The sequence below is a fragment of the Stylophora pistillata genome, chromosome 13 (genome assembly GCF_964205215.1).
Source record: "Stylophora pistillata chromosome 13, jaStyPist1.2, whole genome shotgun sequence".
NCBI lineage: Eukaryota > Metazoa > Cnidaria > Anthozoa > Scleractinia > Pocilloporidae > Stylophora > Stylophora pistillata.
Genome location: NC_142531.1, coordinates 3,830,341 through 3,852,236, shown reverse-complemented (window position 1 = coordinate 3,852,236; position 21,896 = coordinate 3,830,341). Strand labels below are relative to the sequence as shown.

The 21,896-nt window shown below is 36.6% G+C and overlaps 1 protein-coding gene and 1 long non-coding RNA gene across 6 annotated transcripts; both read right to left on the bottom strand.

Annotated features, from left to right (window-relative positions):
• Positions 1 to 322: 322 nt before the first annotated feature.
• On the bottom strand, positions 323 to 3,069 carry LOC148717314 (uncharacterized). Its single transcript, XR_015994892.1, has 2 exons — positions 2,960 to 3,069; positions 323 to 2,169 (listed from the first exon to the last, which is right to left on the bottom strand). It is a non-coding gene; the product is annotated as an uncharacterized LOC148717314 (long non-coding RNA).
• Positions 3,070 to 6,746: 3,677 nt separating this feature from the next.
• On the bottom strand, positions 6,747 to 21,162 carry LOC111336572 (uncharacterized). Of its 5 annotated transcripts, XM_088742474.1 has the most exons (17): positions 20,931 to 21,083; positions 18,731 to 18,810; positions 17,920 to 17,973; positions 17,476 to 17,532; positions 16,989 to 17,071; positions 15,732 to 15,883; positions 15,309 to 15,364; positions 12,688 to 12,754; positions 11,628 to 11,675; positions 11,169 to 11,280; positions 10,677 to 10,946; positions 10,347 to 10,453; positions 9,732 to 9,823; positions 9,483 to 9,509; positions 9,286 to 9,359; positions 8,728 to 8,889; positions 6,747 to 6,946 (listed from the first exon to the last, which is right to left on the bottom strand). In XM_088742474.1, exons 3-17 carry the CDS (start codon positions 17,920 to 17,922, stop codon positions 6,757 to 6,759), a joined length of 1,500 nt encoding a protein of 499 aa, XP_088598600.1. In that variant the 5' UTR covers positions 17,923 to 17,973; positions 18,731 to 18,810; positions 20,931 to 21,083; the 3' UTR covers positions 6,747 to 6,756. The 5 variants fall into 5 exon arrangements, with proteins under 5 accessions (XP_088598600.1, XP_088598602.1, XP_088598601.1 ...); XM_088742476.1 differs by lacking the exon at positions 17,920 to 17,973; XM_088742475.1 differs by lacking the exon at positions 18,731 to 18,810 and having other exon boundaries at positions 20,931 to 21,080.
• Between the last annotated feature and the right edge of the window lie 734 nt (positions 21,163 to 21,896).

Genomic DNA, 21,896 nt, shown 5'->3' with positions numbered 1-21,896 from the left:
ATTCCTCTTTAAACTCGGTCGCGGGGCAAGATGGCGGCCGATTTTCCGTATTTTGACTGGGCATAGAAAATTGAAGATTTGAGCAAATAAAAAAATTTTTGCGCAGAAATACTCAAAAAAATAAGCTTACTTCGTTAAGCGAAAAAAATTTTTTGGGTGTAGGTGCACTTTAAGTTTGGTAGAACTCGATAGTCGTTTAGTTATGTGTTGTAATTCAGTTAGTGTGCTTCGCTTGGTTGTTCAAACTGGTGCACTTGCCCGTTGTCGTGCAGTCTTAGTTGGCTTCTTGTTTTGGGGAAATTTTTTTAACTCTTTGATGTACTGGGTGCTGTTTGACCTTGTTCGTTCCAGTTAGTGTTCTTTGTATGGTTTGTTCAGTTTGGTGAAGTTGATATACCATATTTCCTCGAACAAGCGCCCTGGCGCTTACATAATATTTTGCCTAAAAGGAAGTGCGTTTATCGGAAGGAAAGCGCTTTTTAAAAAAACTATCAAACCTGTACTGATCCCGCATTAGTTACAGCTTAAAAAGTAATAAATGAATTAGCAATAGAAACAAGTTTTTTTTGTATCCCCGCTATTAAAGAAAGTGAGGGAGAAGGTGGGCGCTTGTTACTATTAATGCAGGCGGGCGCTTTTTAAGAGAAAGGCGCTTTTTAAGGGAAGGGCGCTTTTCAAGGGAAGGGCGCTTATTAGAGCGTGGGCGCTTACTAGAGCGTGGGCTCTTATTCGAGGAAATACGGTAGTTGGCGTATAATTTGGCGTTATGAGTGATTGACTTGGTTGGTTTAGTATAGTACTAGGGTTAGGGTTAGGGTTAGGGTTAGGTGTAGATGTAGTTATTGTGACACATCTATTTTCGATAGAGATATTGTAAACAGAATTCAAGACAGTTTTTGAACGTATTACCAATTATCTCCCGAATTAACTTGGTAAAATGTTTCGTTGATTTGAGATAATTTAAAGTGCATATGACACGAAAATTTTTTCTCTTGTTTCTTGTAGTTGGATATCTATAGAAAACGTTTCGAAGCCTTAAAAGTGCTGGAAAAATCTAAAAAGCATTTTTTTTGCTTTCAAACTACGCGCAACTTGCCTTCAAATTTGTCCCGGTCATCGCGCGGCCAAAATTGCACGTGACGTCACATTGTGTACCCAGATTCTTCGAAGCCAATGGAACTTTCAGAAGAGTCGGACTCAAAGGAATCATTAGAATCACTGAACATCTTTGTCTTTCAATGCACTATCTATCTACTACGAAGTACTGCAAAATCCTCTTAGCGGCAACAGACCTTCGCGGCATAGGTACACAATGTGACGTCACGAATAACTTCGATGGCGATTAACTAGGTCCCAGTCTCCGGGACAAATTTGAAGGCAAATTGCGTGTATTTTGAAAGCGTAAAAAAAAAAAATGCTTTTTACATTTTCCAGCACTTTTTAAAGCTTCGAAACGTTTCCTGTAGATATCCAACTACAAGAGAAAAAAATTTTCGTGACATATACACTTTAAGTAAAGTAATAATTTCTGAAATTTATCCTTAGAAGGACTCGCTATTGTCGTATCTCGTGCCATATTGGGATTTCTTGGCCAACAGAGTGAAATTTCTTTTCGACAAAAGTGCCTCTAAACCAGCATACTGAGAGAATGGTACGATTCTTGATTCTTGATGAGCAGAAAGACACTACAGGATCCGACTTAACTTATGTTTTATACTATAGAAAAGTACGATCTTAATCTGTCAAAACTTTTGATTGTTTGCCACATGATTTTCGGGATATGTTATCCAAGATGATTCCTTAATGAATCCGGAAGTTCAAGTTTAATTTTTTATCAAAAAGAGTCGAGCTTAAATCGTGTAAATCATTCTTCGCTAATTTAACCTTGTCGAAAATATCTTGCCGAACGATTTTAATGTTGGTTTGTAAGAGTGCCAAATAACGGTTGAGTTTACTGTGCACCTTCGCAGCTTAGTTAAAAAAACTAACTTGTGATTCTACCTTGAGAACATGCGAGTTTGATTTTAGTCCAGTAACTTAGCTTATCCACTTTCCACTTTAACTTCAATCCGGCTACTTCTTCATTTGCCAGTTTGATTTCGGTCCACTCACTTGTTCATTTGCCTGATGTAACTTGAAACGATAATCAAAGGACCTTGACGCAGAACCCTTACAGGAAAGGAAATAAGACAGTTGGTTAGAATTATATTTAAAGCCCAGAATAAATATAGCGCATGGCATGGTTCCCTACGATTCCAAGGACCACTGGAAAGCAACTAGAATTAGAGTCAAAACGAGTTGACACATTATGTTTGAGGAACTCTATTTATGTGAAGAACAACATGTAGTCCTGTTTCTACCACAATTATTACCAGGCCCCCCTCTCCCGCTCAAATGTTGGCTAAAAGTTCATGGAATCGTGATGTAACACTGGTTTTTTGGGGGAAGGCAAAAGGGATAAAAATTGAAGTAATCGGGGGTCGAAAAGGTCGATGTGTCTGCAATTTTGTCCCCAGTTGTAGCTAATAGCGACGATTATGTGGCTTCAGTCTGATCTCTTGGAGTTAAAGTGAATAGAAATTTTCTTCTATGTCCTGCAGATAACCCTGTTTTGGCAAAAATTTTCTCAAAAATTCTGCGAGATATTACAGAATGCTAAACAAATTAAATATGCTATTTTTTTTTTTTTTACGATAATCCCCATTTAGATTTGTCTGAATGGTTTTCTACTTTAACAACTTACGGGAGAAGCGGGAAGGGGAGTGCATGGCTGATTTTAATAATGGAGCCCTCCTTTAAAATCTTACAGGCTTTCAAGGTTAGCGGGTAATCTTTTTTTCATGACAGAGAGGGTGATCACACACCCTTGTGTCCCCTTATCGTAAGGTGGGTATGTGTCGTCCAAAGAGTAAGGCGACACCCATTAAGATGTAGTAAACACAAAGCAGTGTCCACTCACCAACTTCTGAAGCGTTCTTAAGTCTCCAGATTCCGTGTTTCTTTTCTTTCTTCAGGCTAAGAATTCTGATGAGAGAAAGACGGCAGGGTTACATTGAAATGTTCGAAAAGTCACAATTAAAGTCGGACAGCAAAACACCGAAAAAAAATAATTACTGTGGCTTGCAGAAAACATTTTGTCATGACTTAGAAAGAAATATGGACCCATATTGATAGCAGTTTTTATAACTGAATTGGTTATCCTGCATAAATAAGTTATTATTATTATTATTATTGTTATTATTATTACTATTATTATAAACGTAATTTTGCCACACAGAAGAATAACTTTGTCTTGAATATAAAAATAAATTTGACAATGAAAAAAATTGTCACGGCAGTAGTGGGCCACGGTATTGAATAGATAAACAGAAACAACTGACCCTCGCCCCCCCCCCCCCTTCCTCAGTACCCAGCCCTCCAGCCCTCCAGCCCTCCAGCCCTCCTTTGTCACCCACGTCTTTGAACTTCCTTGGTATGAAACCTGGTTAAACTTTTACGGTGGTATACGGTATGGTAAATTAAAAGAAATTGACGTAAACAAAGTATAATATTTGTTCGATCTGGAATTACTACGCAGAAGAAAAAAGTGGGCAATAAGTGAAAAATTGCTGCTTTATGAGCATGTTACAAAGTATAGCAAAATCAGTGATACTAACAACATGTCTTCAATTTAACGTCATTCTTCGCTTGAAATGAGAGTTGGGAACAATTTACCAGGTTTCCCGAGAAAAGGAAAAAGATTTTGTCAAGACATACTTGGATAATTACCTTCGCAAGTAAGAGATGACAAGTCCACCATTTTGGTTTCGTTCAAGTCAACAGCTTTTGCAATGTCCTGGCTGAAATAGCGATCTGTTGCTTGAGTAGCCACCGGTAGGTTTTCTAGGAGGCCAATATACAATTAACAGTGTTCTAGCCTAAAGCTTTCTCCGAAACTGAACCTTGTGATATCACCTTAGAAAATTTCAACGGTCGCAGAACTTCTACGACTGAGTAACGCCTTCTGCAGCATGTGTAGGCGAAAAAAAATCATGAATATTAACGAGAAAAAAAATTGGCAATTCAGATCACAAAACCATCTTTGATTTCTCTTGTTGTCTAAGGAATTGCGGGAAACTTGGTATAGGACATTTTTACGTTCTTATATGAAATCAATTCCACACATTTTGTGAGCGCTAACGCTTCCAAATTGGGGACAAACTTCACCTTTTTCATACTCGAACCCTCCGCATGGTCAGACCCCAATTTAATTTGGGAAACGGGACAGTGGGTGTCTGCCGTCGTATGTGACTTCAAGCAGTCAGTACGGCAACGCCACGGAAGACGTCGATTAAAAAATGAGTTTCTACTTTTAGTTAGAATTTCGAAAATGGCTACATATGTTTACCGTCTCATAAGGTGCCAGACCTCAAACTCAACATAACCCATAAAAGTAACGTTGAGATCCAAATGTAAATTAAAATAATTTGCCGCTGCGGTTTCGCTTCGCAGACGACGCAAATTTTGGTGATTTCACGTTGTTGTTTTGTAAAAGACGGCTAAGAAATGTAGAAAGTGTTAAAACGCACGTGCTGGGCTATTGTTCTGCCAATTAAATCTATTGTTTTTCCACGTTCTCGTAGCCGTAACCGTCGTGGTTTGCTTAAAGTCCCTAATTGCTTATCGAAGTGCATGTCTTCGAGTGTGGTTAAACCATACCAAAAGAGAAATTACTTAGGTCAATCAGAGCGATGGATAAAACGACATGAAGTCGTCAAGAGCCAAAAGCATCCTTTGGATCCCCATGAGCGGCTACAAAGGAGACTATGAGCAAAGTAAAGCAGAACCAATGCAACCCCAAATTATTTTTCTGCGCTCAGTTGACAGCAGCCCATGGTAGCCTTAACCATCTTTGATTTAGAGTTAAGGGAACTACTTAGAAACAGTAAAGAACTATTTAGAACACCTTACTTGACCAAGCATGCATTGCCTCCCCTCATCGCCCGTGTTGACTAATTTTATTCCTCTGATGAGGTTTAATTATGAAAGTTTCACCGATATACCTTTTTTTTTAGGTTGTTCTTTCGCTCTCTTCTTCGAGGAGCAATAATAACAAATTCTCGATCTGATTGCAAGTAGTAACACTCAACAAAATTATCAAAATAATTCTTAAAACATTGATATAAAGCTTAATTTATTTTATTTTCATTTCGCAAGAAATGTAACATTTATAAATAGCCTAAATTTTCCAAATATTGGTAGTATATAAATTGCTTCTTTACAATTCTTAGAAAATAATTATAATAATCTGTTATTGAGTAATTTAAATATATCCTATTACGAGACACACTGACAAAAACAGAAGCATTCCGCGCGCTCCAATGTAATGGTCATATTGAAATTTAATCAAAATATATTCCTTAATCATTTGATAAAAATATAATTCGATTAAATTTTGCTCAATTTTTTTCAGTCTGACTGTGTAAGTACAGTAACTTCTACCTACCCATATAATAGGCGAATGGCAAACTAAATCTTTATAAAATCATTTGACGTCTTGAATGTTTGGATTTAAAATAAGCCTGCAAAATACGATTTTCGATTAAAAAGAAACAAAAAAAACATATATAACAAAAGAGACCCAATAAAAACATAAAGTACGTTTGTGTAAACTGAATTTAATAGGGGAAAACGTGAATGACTACGTTGCAACTATATGCCTAGTTCTTCATCTGATTGAAGGGGGTAAGTTTCTGAAGCAACTGTGGTGCTGCGTCGGTGGAGGTAGCAAGGTAATTTGGTTATGTCAACTAAGTTGAAATTATAAATTGGCCACCGTAAAGAGTTAAAAAAGCTGACGAAGGGCAAACGCTCGAAACGTCAGCTTTTTAACTCTTTACGGTGGCCAATTTACAATTTAAACTTGGTTGATTTTACCAAATGACCTTCATCTGATTGGGTGACTTAGTGATGAGAGATTTCCAGACCAAACACGGAGCCCAGCTCAAACAACCTTGGATTATTTCTGACACTCAATTGAACATTGCATTATATTATAGACTAGTTACATTACGCTATTGAAGATGATCTAAGGCATTTAATTGACCTCCTGTTTTAAGATTTTATCGTTTGTTCTGGAAGATTAATATATCAAATTCCTGAGTTAACTACTGTGAGAATTTTTGTAAAAAATCATAGCATGCTTGCTGGCTGAAAAACAAAACCTGAAATTTTGTTTTCGCTTTGTTGTCGCGAAACCAAACGAGTTTTATCATATTTTTTTCATTCGGGCGTAAGTATGATAAATGGTCGTTTTTCCAGCCGTCTCAAACAACACAAAACAAATAGATGTAAGTACCACATTCCAAAATAGACCATAACATCACACTATATATGCTATTCGATATAAAATCTATCTGATAAGCTCTTAATTTTACCCTATTAACGTTACTCTTGTTTTGAAGGAGCTCAAAGTTGGTGCATCTTTAAACTTTAAGCCTGCACTCAAACTTGAATAACTGTTAATTTGCATCAATCAATTTTTCCTGTTCTAATCCATCTGCCATTTCCTCTGAAAACAGCATGCAGCTCCATCCTAAAGATGAAGCTACCCCACTCTTGTAGTCCTGAATGCCGGATTAGCATGAACGAGAGGTTATGCCAAGCGTGCTGTCGCTGTGTTGCCACTCCTTCCTATCCTATACAGTGTGCGCACTAATTGTAATTATTACAATACAATACACTGAATGATGGGAAAGCGAGTGTGGGCTTCTATCTTTAAACTTTCACTGGCGCCGAGGGTCTCGTGTTCAGTCTCTTGGGAAGGGTACAGCTCAGCAGTACAGCCACGAAACACACGATAGAAAACAATATGAAAGCCAAGTGTTCATCAAGCGGGAATCCGTGTTTGTAGCCCTTACTTATCGACCAGGCAAATACACTTCCAGCAACGAGAGGAGCTAAGGTTCTGAAAGACAAGTAACGCATGCTCAAAAGACCTGTGTAAAACTACATTTAAACAAGCAGAATAATTATACTGCAGTGATTACGAATAAGGACAAAACAGCAAATAACGTTAATTCTATTGATTAATCAATACCACTACACTTTTCGTTCGTTACCAAAAAAAGAAAACGAAGAAACGCCAAATTATCGCTAGACAAGTTATGACCATTTCTTCAAAACAATATGTTGTACATTTCTATACCACGCCACAGCCAGATTAAAATAACCATAATTTTAGATTTGGGACTCTACAACTAAAAAAAGTGTGTGATGACTCCTATTTTTTTTTTTTTTTTATCATGGAATTATACCTTAATTTTACCTTAATTTAAAAAAAAAAAAAAAAAAAAAAACAGTTAAGTTTCCCGGTGAACCCCTTGTAACAAAACCATTTTGAGCCAACCTTAAATGAATTTAATACAAACATTATTTGTAGATCAAGCTGTACGGAAGAGCTAGAACAACTAGCTCAGGAGTATAAGAAGTGTACGTGCAGCAAAACTGAGTTTTATTTAGAGGAGAAGTAATGGGGAGAATCCGAAAAAAAAAAAAAAAACTCGGACAGCAAAGACCAGAACTCTTCACAACCTCACAAAACTTAACCCAATTGTTACACAAGGTCTTAGAAAAAAAAAACACCAACGTTCCACAGCAATGTCAGGAAAGCTCCTCCACCTGTACATAATCCTTGCTCATTGCAGTGACTTAAATCTCTCGCGTGAAAAGAGAGTTCAACATTTATTACATCCATTTTGAAATCATTGGTGGTCCCTGTAATCTGATTGGCTCTAATTGGTAGTTGACACATGTGGGGGAACTGACGCAGACGTTGCAAACAGGATTAATAAAGCAAGAGGAGCCTTCCACTCCCTTAAGAAGATCTGGAGCTCTGGCAGCATATCTACATCAACTAAGCTGAAAATCTTCAACTCTAATGTAAAAGCTGTGCTTTTGTACGGGGCAGAGACGTGGAGGATGACAGTCAAAACGGCAAGAAAGTTACAATCATATGTCAATCATTGCTTGCGTCGAATCCTGAAGATACATTGGACAGACAAGATCACAAACGAGGAGCTCTGGGAGTGGACAGGTCAAATACCGATGGTCAAGCAAATGAGGAAGAGAAAATGGATGTGGGTAGGCCACACGCTGAGAAGACCTTCAAACAGCATTACGAGGCAAGCCCTGCGTTGGAATCCACAAGGAAAACGAAAGAGGGGCCGCCCCAAGAATACCTGGAGGAGGGATACGGAAAAAGAGATGAAGGTCCTCGGGAAGAACTGGAAGGAGCTGCAACAGCTGGCAGAAAAAAGGCGTCAGTGGCGGCAGTTTGTCGATGGCCCATGCTCCAACCTGGAGCCAGGGGCTTAACTAACTAACTAACTAATTGGTACGATTTATTCACGAATCGCACCTTTTTTTGCTCTAAATCGCATCATTTTATGCACGCTTGACTGAGTTTTTGACACATGACGTCAGTCTTTCTGTTTTGCATACAAAATAAGATGTAAAAGCATTTCCAGTCCCACTTATTGTTTAAAAACCGGCTCGGTACTGCATCAGTAAAATATTTGAATTGACCAAGTCCTGTATTTGGGCAATTTCAAATTGGATGTAATAAAGTGGTAATTGAACCTCGTGTCGTGCAATTTAGGTCTGAAATCATATTTGTGATTTCAGCCCAAATTGCACTCCACTCAGTTCAATTATCATTATAAACAAGAAATTTTTTGATGCACCTACCTGGATACTGAACTCGCTGTCATTGCAAGTCCATTTGCAGAGCCAAGGAGATAAGTAGGTACAGCATTGTTAACAAGGATTCCTGTAGAGCTAAAAGCACAACCGACGCCCAACCTCATTGGAATGAGAACAACCATAAGCAATGGCCACAGAACTTTTGATCTGAAATGAGATTAAGAAAGATCATAAGGTAGATGCCACTGAAGGGGATTTAGGAAGTGAGTCTGTCAACCAAATTATGATTGTAATGGTTGAGCCCTCTCAATCTTAGTTCATACTTTTCATAAAATTTACCTTTGGAACAGATCTCCTTCTCTTCAGAGGGTTTTTATTTATTAATATTCCTCAAGCATTCTTCTTCTCCTCCATGCTCCCTTTTGCATTTTAGACACAACACTCATCAGTCATGGTCTCTTTCAATGCAACAGATACTAAGATCCACTACGGAACAGATTTATAAAAGTCCCTTGGCTAAATTACTTCCTTTTTTGCTGCCAGCCACTTTCACCAGCTATTACATATATTCTACATCCACATGGTCATTCCTTTGGAACTAACCTGTCATGTAGGGTATTCAAGGCTGCCAAAGAAGCAATTGAGATTCCTATGACAACGTTTGCCAGTTGAAAAACCTGTGAACAAATCCAACAATTAATAAGAAATTCAACACATTCCCATCTGTTGGTAAAAAATAATACAGTAGTTGGTAAATTATCAAGCAAATGCAAACATGGTGTCAAAACGATATGTATTACCCTGATTGATCCAAGGCGCCTCTCAAGCTGAAACAAAGAATTAAAGTGAAAGGGCAAATTAATACCCATGTAATAATTTGCGTTTCCAAACCAATAAAAAATTTACATTTTTCCTCAGTTGTTCAAAAGGTGGATAATGCCATCTAGAAGGTAAGGGTTAACAAAACTGAACTACCCAACAGATGGACATATATCCTGGGGGTATAGCATTTAATCCACCCTTCAAGCAACCAGGGCCAGAAAATTTACCTTTGGATATACCCATAACTGAAGAAGCAACATAGGTCCTGCTACACAAAGTAATGCAGTGCCTATCTGGTCAGTAGAAAAGCCAAGCCCACCTGCATAAGTAACCACATGACCAGGTCAGTGCAGAATCAACAATGCTGTGTAAAGGGTCTATTTGAATCCAAATAAGCTGACATTCAGTAGATTTATTCTTTTTCTTTTGGAAATCATTCCTTTTTGAGTAGGGGGGTGTGTGATGGTGGGGGGGGGGGGATCAGGGTGGGGTTTGATTTCCAAGTGCACTCTCAATAAATTTCAAATAATGAACTTCAATTCTGTATGATTATCAGATGACTCTGGCACAAAATGAATGCTTGAATGGGGCTACTGATGCATCATGCTTGGACCATTACTCAAATTGTATACTTCATTTTTCCCACTTAGGAAAAAACAATCTCTGGAAGGCAAAATGTATTTTGCCATCCATAAGATTTAAGCCTTATTTATTAGAGCTAAAGGTACTTGCATACTTCATAAACAAAGGGATTTTATTTAAATTCAATATTGACAAAATTTCAAAATTTAATCCACACAAACTTACTTAATTGTACATATAAGAATAAAGATCAATCTTACCAAGTTCAGACCCTGTGGCAGCCCACAAAGAAAACAACTCATCATAACCAATGACAACAAATGAAAGTGCACAATACACACAAATGACAAGGGCTACAACACGATCCCTGAAAATAGAGAACAGGAAAATTAAAATTAAAACAACCCTATATGGGATTAAGCATCACCTAAACCCAGTATGTAAACTGCACACACCATGACCTAAAATTGACAAAAATGCACACAATTTAATTCCTTTCTTATAATTGCACAATCAATGCTGTATGATGGCAGTAAAAAGTATTCTGAAATATCCTGAAACAACATGAATTTTCTGGAAATCGATATTACCTCAGTAAAACTGCAATATTACTGTCTCTGAAGAATTTACAACATCTGTGTCTTGGACAACAGCAACTCTTAAAACCACAACAGTTTATGTCATCTTCAATGTTTTCTTTGTGCACATCACCAATGAATATTTCTACTTCCTCTGTTTCTTCCAGACTATTTTTTTGGAGGCTGCCTTTTTCATCATCTCCATCAATTAAACTAATGGAGGCTGTGCTTTGCATGGCCAATTCACCAGTTTCTGAACTGCTTGATGAGTTCTCACCATCACTGAATCAGAAAAAAAAATTGACATTGAACTATCTGGTCTAATAATGGTGAAAATTTATTCATGACTTTCAACATACACTACCAACAAAATTGATAATTAATTTGTGCTATGTGACTCATGGGCTCTGAATAAAGCCTGAACATGGGCTCATTCCCGTATTCAGCAGCTGGTTATTTAGAGCCTACGTACATCATTTTACCACCAAAAAATTGAAAGATTACCTTTTAACAAGGGTCTCTGGCAGGTAGAAGTAAGCCAACACAATTGAAATCAAGAGTGCCGCACAGTTCAACAGGCAGGGTAGGAAAAATGGGAATCTATCAAAAAGTGAATCTGTAAAAAGAAACAGGTCAGGTTTAAACAGAATCTTCTTAAATAAAAGTTTATTGTTGTCTGCATTTAATATGTTTCAGAAGCTGATTCATGGCCACAAAACTGGGTATAGATGCATGAGGCCCAGACTTAAACATACAGGATGACTTTCCAGATACTGTGGAATTAACTTTTGACAAACTCACACTAATTTTGTTACATGCTGTTTTTGCAAAGTGACAAAACTTGACTATGTAAGAAAGATTCTGAGAGGAAATTCTCAGAAAACAAAAACAAAAACAAAAACAAAAAAACAGGAAATAAATTTTTAATAGCTGTTTTTATTTGCTAGCTGGGCACTAACAAACCTTGTGTAAAAACAGTGGGATATTTCAGTGATGGTTCTGCAAGATATCCTGCAAATAGAGAATAAATATATTTAAATTCATTAAATTAATTGAACATGAAAAATAGCAAATGACATTTACAATTGTTACAATTAAAAGTTCATTATAAGGGCTATTCCATTGTAAGGGAATAAGGGCTATTCCACTTTAGCACCTTAATGAAGTGCATGAACAAATTTGACTGTCTCATCTATGTTGAGATGTTTTTTATTCACAAGCTAAGACCTGCTCTCAATGTACAGTCTGATTCAATTCGTGCTAAGGTTTTCAATTAGCCTTTTACTAGCACTTTCTTTGTAGTTTTATCATTTGTTTACACCTGCAAAAGTTTTTTATATTTCTTACGTGTATATATACATATATTTACCGTATTTCATTCCATTCACTTGACAATGACGGAAGCACGGTCGAAACGTCGTGTTTTACCGTTAATTTTTATCAAACAAATCAATAACTGAAGGGGTGCATGGAAAAACCCCACAGAGATTTCTAATAGAATGCAAGATTCTCCTTTCAAAAAGTCTTGTACTCTCTTGTGAAACACATGAAGATGATGTTGAACATTCAAGGTGACTTATTCCATACATCTCTTCAATTGTATGAATTATAAAAATTAAGAATATCAACCAAGAAGTGACATTTCTATAATTCCTGTCAGTGCTGTGCTGTTTTGCATTCTAAATACCTTTAATAATAATAATTAATTATTAATTATTAATTATTTATGACTTAATTATAAAAATTAAGAATATCAACCAAGAAGTGACATTTCTATAATTCCTGTCAGTGCTGTGCTGTTTTGCATTCTAAATACCTTTAATAATAATAATTAATTATTAATTATTAATTATTTATGACTTAATTATAAAAATTAAGAATATCAACCAAGAAGTGACATTTCTATAATTCCTGTCAGTGCTGTGCTGTTTTACATTCTAAATACCTTTATACCTCTGCTAAAACTCTATTACATTGTTTTGACTGGTTATTAAGTCCATCAGTACATAATACATTTCCTTACCCCCTATAGCTGGACCAATGATGAGTCCCACATTCCATGATGTCAGTAAGACTGACATTGCCAATGCCTTACGAAATAAATCAGGCAAAAAATGAGTGAATAATTCAATAATAAATGCAGTGTGTGGGTATAGAAACTGTATTTAAGAACTCAGCATCCTTGGAAGTGGGCGACCCTAAAAGCCGGAATGGCAGAAGAGCGGAATGGCAGAAAATGACCCCAAATCCTAAAACACAGAACAGCAGAAAATGACCCCAAATCCTAAAACACAGAACAGCAGAAAATGACCCCAAATCCTAAAACACGGAACAGCAGAAAATGACCCCAAATCCTAAAACACGGAGCGGCAGAAAATCACCCCAAATCCGAAAACACAGAACAGCGGAAAATGACCCCCAATCCTAACACGGAACAGTGGAAAATGAACCCAAATCCTAAAACATGGAATGGCGGAAAATGACCCCAAATCCTAAAACATGGAACGGTGGAAAATGACCCCAAATCCTAAAACACAAAATGGTGGAAAATGCCCCCAAATCCTAAAACACGGAACAGCAGAAAATGACCCCAAATCCTAAAACATGGAATGGCGGAAAATGACCCCAAATTCTAAAACACAGAATGGATGTCAGGGTATGTTGCACGAATTTTGTACAAAGACACTCAAGCATTTGGTTCATTCATCCCCACAACGATAACACACGTTACTAAAATTAAGTGTTATTAATTTTTTTTCTTTTTCTGAGTGGTATGAATAATAATGAATCTTTAGACATGAAAGATAGCTGCATTTTCACGTTGTAAACCTATTTAGTTAGCTTTTGTTATGCTAAATTTGCCACGAGGTTTAGTTGCTGCATAAAAAGTCGCATAGCGTGTGAAAACTAACTTGACATATCACATTACAATAAACAATTGTAACTTTGATCAATACGTTTCCTGGTCGCGTCTGCATTGATTTAATACAACAAAAATATCTTAACCACTTGTAAATGTGAGAACATCACAGGAACGTTTTCAGGGTTCTCAAAATGTAAAGACGTTAAACCCCAGCTCCAAACTTAGACTAGCGTGAGAGCAAGCCCTCGGTAGAAGCCCTTCAATACCAGGGTTTCTTTGTCCATGAACAAATTTTGGGCCTTGAGTAACACTAGGTGAAGAGAGGATTGCAGGGGGTCATGCACGTGGGAATTTCTCATGGTGTGGAAAAGAAAGTTAACAGAAGGAATCAAGAAGAATTTGAAGCATTTCTCTGCGACCAGGTGTCCAAAACACCACCATCCAATTATTAAATTTATGGCTTACATATCAGTGGAAGAAATAACCTTTCTGGACAAAAAAGAGGCTATTTCACCAATTTGTTTAGCAGATTTCTTCAATCTGTTCCTCAACAAAAATTAATTGCAAATCGTCAACTCTGTGGCCATGAGAAATTCCCACGTGCATGACCCCATTCAAACCTCTCTTCACCTAGTGTTACTCAAGGCCTAAAACTTTTTCGTGGACAAAGAAATGCTCGTATTGAAGGGCTCTTAACAAGGACTTGCTCTCTTGTTAGTCTAAGTTTGGAGCTGGGGCTGAATGTCGTTATATTTTAAGAAGCCTGAAAATGTTCCTGTGCAGATGTGACCAGGAAATGTGCTGTGCAGTTATGCGACTTTTTATGCTGGGACTAAAACTCATGGCACATTTAGCATAACAAAAGGTAACTAAACAGGTTTACAATGCAAAAATGCAGCTATCTTTCATGTATAAACGTTCACTATTATACCACTCAGTAAAAGAAAAAAATTAATAACACTTAAGTTTAGTCACATGCATTATCGTCGTGGGGATGAATGAGCCAAACGCTTGAGTGTCTGTACAAAATTCGTACAACATGTCCTGACATCTATTCTGTGTTTTAGAATTTGGGATCATTTTCTGCCATTCCGTGTTTTTAGGGTTTGGGGTCATTTTCTGCCGTTCTGTGTTTTAGGATTTGGGGTCATTTTCCGCCGTTCCGTGTTTTAGGATTTGGGGTCATTTTCCGCCGTTCCGTGTTTTAGGATTTGGGGTCATTTTCCGCCATTCCACTGTTCTGGCTTTTAGGGTGGCCCCTTGGAAGTAAAGGTTCCCAAATCAATCAGCACCAAAGGGTGCATACAATCCTGTATGCTAAAACATATCAAAGGCTGGTGTCTAATTCCAATCATTAACCATTTTAAACACCAGAATGTTAAAGCAGGGGCATAAGAGTACAGTGGGGTTTTTTTTTTGGGGGGGGGGGGCAGTAACAGTGAAAAGTTGCTCCCTAAAATTGTTCTAAAATGCTCCAAATGACACTATCAGAACTACTGAGGTGTACAAAATTTTCTAGGAGACAAGAATACCCCTCTGACTAATTTTTTTCATAGATGACAGTCAGTGCAACCTTTGGGCTCCTTTACTTTAAAATTTGTTCCTAATTGGCCATCTGCTGTCCAGGATATTAGCACTTAAATCATAAAACTCCACCTCAATGCACACAACATCGGCTAGCTAGTGAGATGTTAAAACTACAGAATAACAAATAAATCCACCTGCCTTATGTGTTAATGTTTTCACTTCACAAAACAAGCACACACACAGTCATAACAAACCTGATTAGTATTATCACTGGCTTCTGAAGCAATTGTTTTGCATGTCCCTACAATTCCTGAATTAAATAAAAAAAAAAGATCACTTCAGTTGGAAAAATCTATCTACATTCAGCATTCTTCAACAGACTAGCCTATCCAAGCCAAAATATTTTCCACCCAATCTCTGCCCTTTAATAAGTTCTTCAAATTCCTTCCTTTGTCATATCAGTTTCCTGCTCCTTTCCCTTGGCTGCCAGAAAAAAAAAACTTGGGGTAGCTTCAGATAAATTAAATCTACAAATGAGACTTTCCTATACTATTAGGTACATCATTTTGAATCAGTAAAAATGTCAAAAAGATTACAAAGCCTTGTCAATTAGTAATGCCACTAACATGATCATCTCCATTGCATGAGCACTAATAACATACAGTAACCACACATACCAGCAGAAAGTCCCACAAATAGTCTGGTAACAATGGCCATGTACAGAGAGACAGATAGACCAAAGCCAACCATGCCAACCAATGTCATTGTAAGGCAGATCATTATCACAGGCCTTCTACCAAATCTATCTGTCATTAATCCCCAGAAATAACTGAAAGGAGTGAGTAAATTTTTGTTACCAATGTTCGCTGGTCCCGTGTTTCTGAGCCTTCTATGTCATCACTATCAGGTGACTTCAAATGAGGGTACATTGAACTAATTCAGTTACCTTACAGGTGAAGTTTTCTTAATTATTAATTCTGTTTAGTATGTGATCTTTATGGAGATACATGACCCCCATGATACAAATTTACTGGAAACCTTCTAATAGTTATAATAAGTATATGTACAGAAGAATGTTTTTACAATAACCATGGAAATTCTTGCGCACCCATTGACTGAGAGCCATTGTCAATAAGCTTATAGATCATAAAAAGGACGTATCATGTCTCACAATGCTCCTGTCTGAGAAAAATTTCTTTGCATGGAAACATTTGCAAATATTAGAAACATGGAAAGCCAAGAGTTTCCCAATTTTAAGACTGGGATACTGGCAGAAATTTTTGAAGAATTGGTCGAAAAAGATGAAAATGTGGAAGAAAACAGACAAGAAAAAATGGAAATTCTTTAACAAATTGATGTCAATTTGTTAACAAATATCACAGCCTGGACCTACTTTATATTAGGTGTAAAATTAGGTCTAAATCTAGTGCAACCAGGGTATAATAATAGATCGTATCATAATTCCTTTACATATAAAGCTAGTCACCTTTGGAACAGTTTACCTATAGAAATTAAAACAGCATCTATGCTTAGCGATTTTTGTAGTAAACTTAAGAATTTCGATTTTAGCACTCTAGGACCAATCTGTAAATGTAATACATGTAGTTGACTTTTATTGTACGTACACATACATTGTCATTCTTATTCATATTCATCTACTGCAATATCTTTCACCGAACATAATGTTTAGACTCTTTTAACTATCAATATTAATCACCTACAATTTTACAATTATCACTCGTACTCTAAACTTGTATATTTTTACCTATAAAGTTTTAAGTACTTCTAATAATATACCTTTAATTATAGTTAATTTATAGTCTACCGTTTTATACATGAGCCTCTGGCTCGGGCAATTGGGCAACCATGCCTCACGTTAGACAATAAACTCTGATTGATTGATTGATTGAAATAGAGATTCACTCCACACTTACCAAGCTGCTGTGCGTCCAATAAACATTGAAGATGCTATAAGACCCGCAAAATATCCTGTGTCTTCATCTGAGATCCCAAAACTCTGACAGAAAAAAAACAGAGTGACATAAAATAAATACACTAGACAAGTATAACTTTACAAATCCTAGTTGCATAATTTATCGAGAAAAATTCAAGACTTGTTTACACTTTAGGTAACATTCTGTAAAATTTAAAAACACACTCAAGCAATATTATATTAACTGGTACATGTAAATAATTCATATGATATTTACATTTTCCAAAAAAGAAGGCATTGCTAATGCTGCTGATATTTTTAACATCAAGTATAAAACAAGCATTTAAATTCACTCCAAGGCTTTTAAAAAAACATATTGAGCTAATAAGACTTTTAGAGGGCCCGGTAATTAACCTTCCTTCCCTGTAATGCTAAAACCTCTTAACATTTCCAAAAATTAAGCTTGCAGTCACTGAGTTATATCTCACCTTCACCATAGCTGGTAAAAATGGAAACAATATCGTGATGGACATTGCAGAACACAACTGAAAATAAGTTACATAATATTCATTGTAAATACAATTAAAGTAAAATACTAAATGAAACTTATAATAAAACTAGCTAACAAACAAAAATTGTTTTGACTGTTGTCAAAAAAAGTCGAAGTGAAAATGTTTACACTACCTAAGTCAACACTAAAAACCCCAGGTGTATATATTAAGGTGTATATATTCTCTAAGTATTGACTGCAACTAAACACGTCTTTTTTGATAATTAAGTTTGATGGCTTCTCATTCACAATTTCTCCCAAATATCTAAAATTGACTTCGTTCCACAACTGCCATCCACTCTGCTAAGAACTGATGATATTTGAATGGAGGTCTGGCTTACACTTATCATATTTTGTGGATCGTATTTACTCAAATACGCACCATGGCACCTACTGAATTCTTTGCACCAATGTGTCACTTGTTCAATTTTGGTGCCTGTTTGAGAGCAGGGAATATTCAAAAACTGGATGCCACAAATAAAATTTTCTCTTTACTTTCCATCTGCATAAGAATTTACAATAACTAACAGAAGTTTCCTTTAATTTTCACCATGACACTTTCAATTTAATGAGTGGTGGTGTCTCCTCAACTTTGACCACACTGTTTCCCTCTTGATCTGAGTTAATAGTTCTGGCATAGGAGGCTATGCCTCTTACACATGAATCTGTGCAATCAAAAGAATTTGTTTCTGGGTTCCCTTGGATATCTAGCTGTATATTAAGTAGCATTGTCGGCTTCTCAGGTACTACGTCTTTCTTTGAATCAGTGAATGGTACCATCATTCAAATCAACTGAAGGGAAGTGAAAGGCACAACTTGTGGAAGAATTACTGGTACAGATAGCATTTGTGGGTAGCTTAGCCTACACATCTAGAATCTACAATGATTGCAAAATAGCTCTTGATGGAGGCTTTGAGATTCCAAGCAGCAGTTTTGTCATGTACTGTAACTTTCCCTGATTGGGCTATTTATTGTACTTTTCTTAGCAAGAGCTCAGAGTAGTGTACTCTAATTGATGTCTGGTTTCTAAAATTTGTACTTAGTGCAAACTCTAGGCATAGTTGTGAGATCATTCTCTCTTAGGATTTTGATGACTCCGTGAGCTATCTCCTAAGTGACATTTCCCAGAATCCCAGGCTTAGTTACAGCGTATTGTTCAATGCACGTGTTCCAATATTAAGAACAGAGTCAACCTGGGCAATCCATCCATTTCCTAAAGTTGCAACAACTGCTTGATGTTGGAATTCTTGTTCCAAATCTGCAACTTCGCTTCCTTAAAGGAACAAAAAGCAGAAGTTGCATGCTTGGTCAGCAGTCAGCCATCAGCAAAGATGGAGGGTGGCCATTTTTTGCTCTCTATGAATTTTCGATATCTTCAACCTAAATGTACATTTCTTATAGTACTGTTTCAGGAATTATGTACATGCTGACAGCTTTTCAGGTCCCTATTGTAGTGTTTTTTTATGATTCATTTATGTTTTGAAAACAAAATGCCAACAATCAAGGAATTTTAATTGCTCCTTGACAGCAAGCATCAACCAATTCAAGTGAAGTTGGATGATCTTTTCAAGCAAATAAATGATAATTACACAGCTCTAAAAACAAAGCTTGATCTACTTGAAGCAAGAAATGCCAGTCTAGTAGCTGAAAATGCTACTCTAGCTGACTAACAAATTGCAATCTTGTGAAACCTGGACCTATATTATGGAATGAAACTGATGAGAGATTTAAGATTCTAATGCCCTATTCATTCAAAAGAGAATTAGTTATGCATTTCATTAATTTGAATTAAGTTTTATTACTAATTGTTATGTTTTAGCGTTTCTGTTATTTATTTATTTAATATTTCATTTACTTTTTTATTGTATACATGTTTCAGAATTATTTGTTCTGTAATCTATTTCCTTAATAAGAATTTAAAATGTTAAATGTAAAATGCCTCTTTTCTGACCTTATATTTATTTTCAATTAATATATGGTGGTCACCCAACCAGTTTAGCTCTTTAGTTATTTTGGGTGACCAGCAACTTTATATATTTTTAATTTATTTCTCGTTTAATTTGTAACTAATTAAAAGCAATTTTACAGTTCAAATAAACCATTTCTTGTCTTATCTTGTCCTGCACGGGAATGCTCACGTGTTCGTTAGTGACAGAATGAAAAAAAGTTTTATAGCATTGTCACTTTGATCATCTGCATTCGCTAGCTCTTACGTTTTTTACCTCCACTCTTGCCAGCGGAATTCATTTCTCCAGTATAATTTTGGCAAGTATCATGGTCCAGCAATTAAATTATCAGCGTCAAACCAAGTAAACCTGACCTCAATAATGGATGCCACCCCATGTCAAACGAACTTAGATAAATATTACGTAACCAAACCAACCTGAACACCAAGGGAAACTAATAGTGCTGATTTGCTCTGGCGAGGGGTAGTGCTCGAAACGTCGGCTTTAGAAACTCTTTGCAGTGGCCAATTTGTGTCATCAACTCAGTTGATAAAACCAAATTATCTGGTTATACCTTTCACTGATCACGACGCAGCACCACAGTTTCCGATTAGAAACTTTAATACCCCCTTTAATCACTTATGAGTGCGTTACATTTCTTTTACAATGCTGGAAATGGTTTACTCCCTTAATGTTTAAGTCACCTACTGTCTCCTTAAAATACTCTAAGGTAAGCTTTCAGAAATATTCATAGTAAATCGCGCGTTGCAACCGATGAACTTAAAGAAAAAAGAAGCAGACGTCGTGTGCTCCTGCACGTGAATGCTCACGTGCTCCTTAGGGACAGAACGAAAAAAACTTTTCAAAGCGTTGTCGTTTTGATCATCCGTATTAACTAGCTCTTATGTTTTTTTACCTCCGCTCTTGATAGCGGAATTCATTTCTCCAGCATAATTTTGGCAGTATCATAGTCTGACAATTAAATTATCAGCATCAAACCAAGTAAACTTGACTTTAACAACTGATGCTACCCTATGTCAAACGAACTTAGTTAAATATTGCGTATAACCAAACCAACCTGAACAGCCAGGGAAACTATAATAGTACCGATTCGCTCTGACGAGGGGTATCACTCGAAACGTCAGCTTTAGAAACTTTTTACGGTAGCCACTTTTTATCATCAGCGTCAGTTTATCATATGAAATCATCTGGTTATACCTTTCACCGATCATGACGCAGCACCACAGTTTGAATAGAAACTTCAATACCCCCTTTAATCATTTATGAGTGCGTTACACCTCTTTTATAATGCTGAAAATGGCTAACTCCCTTATTGTTTCAGTCAGATGTTGTCTCCTTAAAATACACTTAAATAAGCTCTCAGAAACATTTCTATTAATTCGCGCGTTGCGATTGATTAACTTAAAGGAAAAAAGTAAATACTTACTGTAGAGAGGAAAACGATGAAGAAGAGCTTCCAATTCAAAGAATTTGTTCCCGGAGGATAAAATATTCCACGCAAGAAAGACATTAAGAAATTCATTGTGGGTACAACAACAACTTCCTTCCTAAGATTAATCACAACTGCTGCCGATGCAAAATAAAAACAACTAGGTACATATGCGTAACCTTTGAGGTCATGCCACTCTCGTTACCAATGTTCACGCAACTTTGCGAAAGAGTTACGTAAGCAATTGCTAACGTCACATGACAACGTTGCTCTTTTCTTCTCTTCAAATACTTAGTACTTTCCGCCTTTTTTTCCGACTGAATTTCGGAGAGATGATAGAAATATCATGGGGAAATAATATAAAGTGAGAAAAATATAAAAAGAGAAGTTTTTTTCGGTCTGATTTTTCATATGAAAAAGCATTAAACTAGGTAAGACAATCTGATGTTATCCAATGCACAAGTGACACATTACATATATATGACTCAGCAGTATGCATGACTCAGCTATTACCGTGTTTTTTTTTTTTTTAAATCAGTTTTCACAGATTCAGTGGTTACCAAAAAGACACCTGTATGAGACCAGTTTCTCAGATTATGAGCGAATGTTTTCTTCGACTATCCCTGGCCTCTGTAAGGGAAAATAAGAAGATTTATTACTTTTTTGTCGGCCCAGACAAAGGTTCAAGGTTTACGCTTAAAATACTTCCTCAAATTCAAATTTGTCAGTCAAGCAGAAGTGTCCCCCTCCCCCCAGTCCCTCGCTCTCCCAAGTCTGATAGCTCGCCCAGTTTCACTCCTAATTCTGAAATTCCACTCCAATTCTAAAACTACACTGCAATTCGAAAAGCTTTCTCTGAATCTTAAGCTCACTGCAAATTTTAAGATCTCGCTCCAAATTATAAGACTTCATTCTAAATTCGATCGATATGCTTTACAACTTTCACTTGATTCTATGCACCTA

What these genes read in the sequence shown, in the direction of transcription:
- LOC111336572 (XM_088742472.1), bottom strand. Translation starts at nt 20,715, where the DNA reads ATGATCGGTGAAAGGTATAACCAGATGATTTCATATGATAAACTGACG. An exon ending in ATTTGTGGGACTTTCTGCTG is followed by an intron (nt 15,365 to 15,731) that starts GTATGTGTGGTT and finishes TATTTAATTCAG; the next exon opens with GAATTGTAGGGACATGCAAA. An exon ending in AGTTATGGGTATATCCAAAG is followed by an intron (nt 9,510 to 9,731) that starts GTAAATTTTCTG and finishes TCTTTGTTTCAG; the next exon opens with CTTGAGAGGCGCCTTGGATC.